Source organism: Chlamydotis macqueenii, chromosome 23 (genome assembly GCF_036417535.1).
Source record: "Chlamydotis macqueenii isolate bChlMac1 chromosome 23, bChlMac1.mat, whole genome shotgun sequence".
Classification (NCBI taxonomy): Eukaryota; Metazoa; Chordata; class Aves; order Otidiformes; family Otididae; genus Chlamydotis; species Chlamydotis macqueenii.
Genome location: NC_141578.1, coordinates 6,191,931 through 6,200,829, shown reverse-complemented (window position 1 = coordinate 6,200,829; position 8,899 = coordinate 6,191,931). Strand labels below are relative to the sequence as shown.

General features: G+C 54.5%; 1 protein-coding gene across 1 annotated transcript; it reads left to right on the top strand.

Annotated features, from left to right (window-relative positions):
* The first annotated feature begins 348 nt into the window (after positions 1 to 348).
* Positions 349 to 3,826, top strand: GUCA1A (guanylate cyclase activator 1A). Its single transcript, XM_010116772.2, has 4 exons — positions 349 to 546; positions 2,514 to 2,663; positions 3,219 to 3,309; positions 3,666 to 3,826. Exons 1-4 carry the CDS (start codon positions 349 to 351, stop codon positions 3,824 to 3,826), a joined length of 600 nt encoding a protein of 199 aa, XP_010115074.1.
* The last annotated feature ends 5,073 nt before the right edge of the window (positions 3,827 to 8,899 follow it).

The window sequence follows — 8,899 nt, the reverse complement described above, 5'->3', positions numbered from 1 at the left end:
TCCTTTCTATTTTAACTCTGAACTCTTAATGCCTGGCAGGAGCCCGTCACCTCCTGAGCCTCATTGGCCCGGGAGGGATTTGCTGGGTACTTAAATGTCACCCTCCAGTCCAAGAGGGTTTTGTGCCTTCGCGTCTTCCTGGGGAGAGGTGTCCTTCGCGTCCATCACCACCGACACCGGATCCGGACAGCCCGGGCTGGAGGGGGTTTGTTTCTTCCCGACACCGTGATCCCTGCAGCGCGGGGGACGTTTGGCCTTTAAAGGCAAGAAGGAGAATTTAAAAGACAGCCCTCAGATTCCAGAAAACATCCATTTTCAGCTGCAAAGTGACCGGCGCGTGGTGCGGAGATGGGGAACATGGACGGGAAAGCCGTGGAGGAGCTGAGCACCACTGAGTGCCACCAGTGGTACAAGAAGTTCATGACGGAGTGTCCTTCTGGCCAGCTCACCCTCTACGAGTTCAAACAGTTTTTCGGCTTGAAAAACCTGAGTCCAGCAGCGAACAAATACGTTGAGCAAATGTTTGAGACGTTTGACTTTAATAAGGTAAATATTGTCCTTCCCGCCCGGCCTGCGCCGCCTCGGCCGTGCTCTGCTCCCTGCGCGAGCGCGCGTGGTGCAACAGGGATGTGTGTCGAAGGGTGGGTGCTCCTCTACGGCCTCGTAAATTGTGAGATCAGTTGGGTAAGGTGAAAAATGTCGGCAAAAACTCCTCACCCGCTGACCTTCTGAGAGAAAATAGCCCTATCCCAGAAGTGATATTTCCCTTTTAATTTTAAATCATAGAATCATAGAATCACAGAATGGTTAGGGTTGGAAGGGACCTTCAAAGGCCATCCAGTCCAACCCCCCTGCAAGGAGCAGGGACATCCCCAACCAGATCAGGTTGCTCAGAGCCTCATCCAGCCTGGCCTTGAAATCATTAGAATAGTGGGGGTTTAGCTGCCCGTCTGCGACGCCTTTAACACGAAGTGCCCTTTAACCCTTGCGTATCGACCGCTGTGACTGTAAGGGCCAAGCGAGCGGTGTGAGAACAAGGGCTGCGTTCGTGCGGAAGCAGCGAGCTCCCGAGCCGTGCAGCGTGGCATGAGCTCCGGCTTACGGAACAGATGGGGCTTGGTTTTCTGTTGTTTTAAATTATAAACGGATCGCGGTTCCGTTGGTTTTATCATGTGTGCTCAGTCCCACGCGAGGAGGAGCTCGGGCCCTCTGTTCCCTGCGGAGAGGCTCTGCACCTCGGGCGGTCGCTGTGCCGGACCCCCGGCGCGGGGCAGCTCCCGCACACGTTCGGCCGCGCTGTATTCCCGGCTCGGGAGCCGTGCCAGAGAAACAGACGGATGCTGTGGCTCCCAGGGGAGACAACATCCTCCTTTACTTGCAAATTATTTGAAATTGCGCCCGATGGGAGATGAGGCATGTATTTTATGGCATCCCCAAGGGCTTAGTGGGCTTAATCTCACTGAAAATAATACAATTGATGGGCTTAATCCCACTGAAAAGGATACAATTGAGGCCTTAAATCCTTTGGGTGTTTGTGCCTTGGCCTTTACCTGCTCGCTGCCCCGTGTTTGAATGCATGCCTGGAAAAGGAATTGATGCACAGGAAATCCTCTGGGAACGGGGCTCAGCAGCTATTTATACCTAATCTGGCTGCCGCAGCAGCGGGATAAAGCGGATGATCTCCTCCTGGACCGGCCCCGCGGCGCGGTGGCTTTGTCCATTGACAAAACTCTGGCTTGTTCTCTAACGAAGAGCATCCCTGGTTTGTAGCGCGTATCATTTGCCAGCCAAGTGCTTTGTGTATCAGCGCTCTGTGCCATCAAAATGCTCTGCAGCAGGCACTACGCGTTCCCAGAAGCTGTGAACGCCACGGGGCAGTGTCTGGAGGCTGGGATGGCAGCCAGCTCACCCCAGCAGCTCTGCCGTGGTACCGTAACCCGGCTGGAGAGCCGTACTCGGGCCCGGCTGAACGTCTCTCAACGCCGCGGCGCGTGCTGCTGGCGGGCAAACACCGAGGAGGAAAGTCAAAGATAAAACTGTTTGTGCTTTTAAAGTGACGAGGAATGGCACAGGGACACACGAGAGCCCCTTGTATGGAAGGGAGCTGTAGGGATGTGTGGACAGGACAACATTAGGTGGTCCTTCGGGTTCACCTGCGCAAGCCTGTTCCTCTTTGACCTCTGAATTACCACAGCTTTGCATAGGGGTTCCTTTAGCACAGGCTAGCTTTTGAGGCTTTCTTAGTCCCCAAGCCGGGTACACACGCCAAGTTTGTTCGTTATCATCTCCTAACAGCTCTGCACAGACCAGCGTGCAGCCCACACCCTATGGGGCCTTGGCTTTGAGTGGTGGGCGTGTGGGGGACCCTCATCCGGCGCCTCTGCTGTGCTCCCCAAGCCCCGGCTCTCCAGGTGGAAACCTTCCAGCAGGGACTTCCAAAAGTGACGAGCAAAATCACCCACTGCCCGACACTCTGCTTTATTCTCACCTAGCTTCTAACCTTCTGCTTTTAGGACGGCTACATGGATTTTATGGAGTATGTGGCAGCTCTGAGTCTGGTTCTGAAAGGGAAGGTGGATCAGAAGCTGCGATGGTACTTCAAGCTCTACGATGCTGACGGGAACGGCTGCATCGACCGGGGAGAACTGCTGAACATCATCAAAGTGAGTGGGCTCAGCTTTTTCCGTTTCCATCACAGACAATGGTGATGAGACGCAGACAGACAGAAAGGTTTTAACAGGAATATTCCAGCCCGAGAGACAACTCCCTGGGAAATCAGCAGGCACTGGCCAAACCTGCCCTTGCCCCCTGCCAGCCCTCCCGCCGGGCTGGCGTCCCTGGCCGGTCCCGTCTCGAACACCCCACCCGCACGGCGCCTGCGTGCTGCGACACGCGGCGACCCCATCTTCTCACTGTGGCTCGTTCAGCCACGTCACTGGACCCCGGGCTGAGATAAGTGCTTGGATTTAATCTACGGATTTTCAGAGGTGAACGGCTCCTGGCTTATCCCAGTTTGCCCGCTTAATCTTTTAATGCATTGATTGCCTTTTTCAAGTGATTTTAATCTCCACTTTTTCAGAAAGGACTTATTCCTTTCAAAACCCAACTGCCGGCAAAAAAGCTTGGCTTCTCACGTCCAGTCACTTGGCCACTCATACCGAGGGGCACACAAACCCGCACAGCGCTCCGTAATCGTCCCCTGTGTCCTTTCTCTCCAGGCTATTCGAGCCATCAACCGGTGCAACGAAACCATGACGGCTGAGGAGTTCACCAACATGGTGTTTGACAAAATCGACATAAACGGAGACGGTGAGGAACTTCCTTATGTGATGCCAAATACCGCGCCCGCTTCCCCCTTGCCCGCAGTCCAGTCTGCCAGAGCAATTCCAGATGCTGCACCAGCACACGGGGAGAGCTGGCAGAAAGCGGCTCTCCGTGAAGGTTTAGGGCTGCAGCCGGCCCGAGGGGACACCGCACACCGCTCTTCACCGTGCGGGCAGGGTGGGGGTCTGCGCGGGGTGTAGCTGCGGTGGGGTTTGGGGCGCGCGATGCGCAGACCCAGGACAGGCTCCGTTTTCCAGTCCCGGCAACCCCTGCGGGGCTGCTGGCCGAGGGAGGAGAGAGGCTGCGGGATTTAACCACCGTTTCTGAATGTTCTCTCGCAGGCGAGCTCTCCCTGGAAGAGTTCATGGAGGGCGTGCAAAAGGATGAGGTGCTGCTCGACATCCTCACGCGCAGCCTGGACCTGACGCACATCGTCCGGCTGATCCAGAACGACGGGAAGAACCCGCAGGAGCCGGAGCAGGAGGCGGAGGCTGCCCAGTAGGCTCTGGGACGCGCTCCTGTCATCTCTACCTTTTCCCCCTCGCATTATTAAAACGAATCGGGCTGTGCTTGTGGGAGCTGGCGAGCCGTCCCAGCGTCGGTGCGAGCAGCGATAGATGATCCCGCTAGCGCAGAGACCAGGATCTGCTCCGCACCAGCCGGCGAGAGGAAGGGCTGCTGCGACGAGGGGGTGCTGTGAGGGCGGCTCATCGCCCCCGGGATTGCCAACACGGCCACGGGGCCCTTCGCTGCGTGGGGGGCTCGGGATGGGGCAGAGTCTCACCTCCCCGAACGCACCGAGAGCGCCTCAAAATTCACCCCGAGGCCATGGCCAACACCAGCGTCTGCTGCCTCTGTGGGGGACGAACCCCGGGCTGCCCCGGTGAGAGGGGGCCCCCAAGGACACACCTGCGAAACCCGGAAAGCGGACTTGCACCCTCTCTTTCCCTGGACATTTCCAGAGCACGAGAGCAGGGGGCTCGGTCGTTGTTCCTTGATTTGTTATATTACGTTAGCAATCATCAGTGATAGTGTGAGATAAAAGCATCTACGAGCCCAAAAAAGGAGTGGTGAATGCAGTGGCTTTTCTTTATTCAAAAGCACTGAAAATGTAGAAAGGTGCCTTTTTTAACAGCTGTCTGAACTTCAAGGACCTTGAAATACCTGGAAGGGCTGCAATGGCAGTAACGGGAGAGGAAAGTTTTGCGTGTTTGTAGGAATACTCCTGCCTGTCTTCTCACCCGCACAACAAACCTGAACTCCCCCGCACGTTACACTGCGTGGCACCCTCGAGTTTTAATTACGACGGCAGGGAACCGTCTGCAGGGCCAGACACAGCGTCCGCGCCGCGAGCATCCGCAGGTACCCGAGCGTTCCCGGGCAGGCGCTGGTACCGTCACCTCCGCGGTACCGTGGGCTCGAGCACCGTCCCCCACGGAATAAAACCCGGTCACCCCTTATCACAGCAGCCAGGGCACAGCCGGTGCCAGTCACCAGTGCCAGGAGCAGGGGCTGCACCCAGGACCCAGCACACGCACAAGGGAGGCTGCGACAGCCGCGGCCTCTCCCCCGCACCGCGCGCCGTCAGCCGGGGCTGAGCCTTGCCTGCGCCGGGAGAGGAGCTTCCTCATCCGATGGGAGCCAGTTTCAGGCGCGGGGAGGCAATGCAGGACACCGGGAAGGATGTCTTGCCCAGCTGAAAGACTTGGTATCTAGCACTGGACTCCTGCAGTTCATAAGCAACTTTCTGGCCATTGTTTCATGGGCATCTTTTTCATTTGACAGCGTCTTACCTGGAAGCTTTTGTACTTCCAACCTGATAGTGAACAAATAAAGATATTTTACAGGATTATTTCAGGTCATGCTTTTTCTTTCCTTCAGTCATCCATTCTGTTTCCAGCAGGACAGAAGAATTCTCTCATGCAAGAGCAGAACCCTTCGTTTTGGCTTCATTAAAATAGTTCTTTTGCTAGAAGCATCCGCGTAGAAAAGGGGCTGCTCCCGGATCCTCGCATCCCGCAGGCGCTGCCTGCTCTTCTGAACCTCATCTGCCCTGCGCAAGCGTAGCTTGCTTTAACAAACCTCACCCCCCTCTCTGCTCTGCTTCACCCATCCACGCTTCTCAGCACCTCCCTGCTGCCTCCTGGGCTGCGTCCGACAGCCCGGCTCACGCTCAGTGCTCATTAGAGCGGGGCTGAGCGCCTTACTCAGCGCGTAACGCTCCTCCTTGCAGCAGAATTAACTTCCCCACAAACGATCAGCACAAAAATTTCTGCACTTTGTCTTTACACCAGCAGCGAGGTGAAGGCTCCCGTGCACACTCCCTTGCAGAGACGCACCCCGTCCTGCCCGTGCTCCCTTCGGCCCCTCTCTCCTCTGCCCCAGAAGCCACGAGAAGCAGCCCTGGCAAGCTCAATTTCTATTTATAAAGACAAAGTTATTCTAAAAGGGCTGTTTCAGAATTGCTGGCTGGCCGAAAGCACCTTTCAGACCTCAGCGTCTCTCCCCAGAGGATGTTTTTTCAGCCTCTAAGAAAGCAAATTAACTATAATTAAAAACTCATATTGTGACTCTCCGTGCCTGAACTCCTGCATAATGAATTTATTTCAAAACCGTGGTGGCTGCTCAGGTGCCAGCCATGGAGCATTGCTCACCCTGGGCAGTCTGACCGGTGAATGAGCTCAGCCTCGCCAGCGAGCGTGGGAGAGGCTTCTTTTGGGAGCTGCCGTCTGAGGGGCGATGGGCCTGCGAGGCTGCGCAGGTCTGAGGTCAGGTCCTGGCTCTGCCCCCGCTTTGCAGTGACCTGGGACAAGTCCCTGGAGCCAGGTGTGATAAAAGAGCCACAGCTACACTAAAACCAGCCAGCGCGTGACTTTCGGCAGCACCGTGCCATTTCTCACTGGGGTTCAGGTGCCAACACACCGTAACAGCTGCCACGCACACCTGCCTTCCGAGGGAGGCAGACATCCTAGATCATCCTAGATCATGGAGCACCCGGGGTTGGAGGGATCCTAGGGGGACTCTGTGCCCGCATCCTGCCGTCAGCAGGGCTAACCTAGAAGCTGGGCTGCTCAGGGCCATTCCCAGCCTGGCTTTGGAGGGAAGATGTCGAGCAGCCTTTCACACACCCTCCGCGGTGAGGGAGCCCAGCCCAGGGCTCTGCCATCCCTCTGCCAAGGTACCCGCCCGACACCGCTGCTCCGTCTGCTTGTGCTGCTTGTCCTGGGGAGCCAGGGCCACCCCATCCCATCCTCATCCCCGCAGTGCCAGCATGGGGTGGGCAGTGGGGGTCCCAGTGAAGGCACCTCAGGCTGCAGAGGGGGAGCAGCCGTGCTCGGGAATCCTGGGAACCTGCTGGGAGTTGAGCCCACGGGCTCTTAGCAAAACCAAAGAGAAGCGAGATGATGAGCTCAGGAACGGATGATGGTAAATTGCAAAAATATCTCCTTTTGCATCCTGATGCGGCAGGATGTAAGGCTCAAAAGGCAAGGAAATGAAACAAAACAGGTTCTCAGCCAGGTGCTTCTAAAGGTCCCTTATCCCCAGGGAGACAGCAGCCCTAAGGCACCACTCCGGTGTTCCCATGCCACGCATCAGATTCCAGGATACCATTACATTACCTTAAACACGGGGTCTTCAAGGGTAATACACTTGAGATGCTTCCTAAACTTCTGCACTGTCCTTTGAAGAGAAGGAAGAGGACAGAAAAGTCTTTCCCCACACTGCCAGAGCTGAGCAGCAGCGCAGTGAGAAAACGACCGAGTACAGTGAGACCACAAAAAGCCCCCATAGCGATCAGCACGGGGCTGCATAAGTCCTGGCGCGGCCACTCCGGTTTCCAACACGACATTCTCAAGGGGAAGCTGCATGTGGGTGCGTTGGGAATGACCTGGACACAAATCTTTCCTCTGGCAGCCACCGAGCCCCAGCTACTCATGGGTCAACCTCCCCTCTCAGAACATCAGGTGTGCAAACAAATAAAGAGCATGGCTAAGCATAGTGAGGCATAATTACCTGCTTTCCTTCTCAGCCTCATTACTTCTGCTGCTTTCCCTGGGAACACACCTTACAGAGTATTTTAGGATGTGACACCACCTTGGTGCCTGTTCCCCGGTGCCTTTCCCCATCAGCAACCTCCAGCAACAGCCTCACCTCCAGCTTTCTAACCTGATTATTTCATCTTCAATCCCGCCTGACTTCAGGGCCTCAAACATCGGAGCAGATGGTGGAAGCTCAGAAAAATCACACAGCATTTGCCTTTTCCAAGCCATCCTGTTTCCCAATTTAGACCAAAAAGAAATCCGATCAGTCAAATCCAATTCTAGCTGGGCTGTAAGTCTGGAAAGATGGATTATGCAAAATGTCTGACATCAACAGCTTGATGTGAATGTTGAGTCGAGTTTGGGAGCAACTCAAAGTGTTTATACCTATGGATTTAAAAATAGGACTCCAACTAAAGCACCTTGCGATTTCTTGACAAAAGATTACACGATCGATAAGAGGAACTATTTTTCCAGTGGGTTATGCCAGCACTTACACCAGCGTTACTAGCCACGCGCACCTCTGCCATCCTAGCTCTACCCGTGCCAGAGGAGGTGGAGGCGCCCGGCTGCCGAGTCCAGCGCTTGCCCCTGAGCCCTAAATTCTTCAAGGCTCCCGGTTCGGTCCTGGCAGGGGCCATCCCATTGCAGCGCTGTCAACTCACTTTATTGTAAGCTACTATTTCAAATTCCATTCAGGAAATAATATTTTTTTTTTTTAGTGAACACATGCTTGCCACCCTCATTACATGGAAGTTAAACAGAAGATACTCCTTTCCTACTCTGCATCTGCAACAGCATCACCATCTCCGCCTTGTATTTGCCTTACCCAGGGTAGCTGCTGCACTTAGCACCTCCCTTAATCCCACCTTGAAGACTACCATTCTGGTCTGGTACCCAGGTGCTTACACAGGTCTTCACCTCCGTTCCACATGGAAATTAAGCACTGCAACAGAGTTTTAATAAAGAATGCTTTATTAAATTCACATTACAAAATTTCTACCCCCAGCTGTGCCAGTGCTCAGTGTTAGGATGCCCTCTACCACCACAGCAGAGGACTGCCGGCGCGGGGACAGCCAGCACTGCCTCACTGCCCGGCCTGGCCATAAATAAATAAAAATGGAAAGCAGTACAACTGCAGTATGCAGCTACAGGAACTAAACATCCACTTCACAGTTAGAAATTGTGCAAGAAGCAGAAGGAGAATGTGTTATGTTGCTTGAGATGCTGAAATTTGAGGAATTAGGGACTTGCATCCTATCACAAAAACATTTGTTCATAAGTTGGAAAATCAGTAAAGTGAATCTTTTCTCCCTGGCCCTCAAGTCAGAAGTCAGATTTTCCTTCCTGCTCTTGGCTGATAAACTATCAACTTGAATGAGCTTTAAACAGCCGCCTTACCGCAGCATGAACCAGGAGTCTGATCAGCTCCGAGAAGTGAGCGTGCCACAGGTTAGTATGTATTTACAGAGAGCTCTTCGAAAAGCTCTTTAGAGGTGGAGATGTATATGGATTTGAACTCTTGCACTGACTGG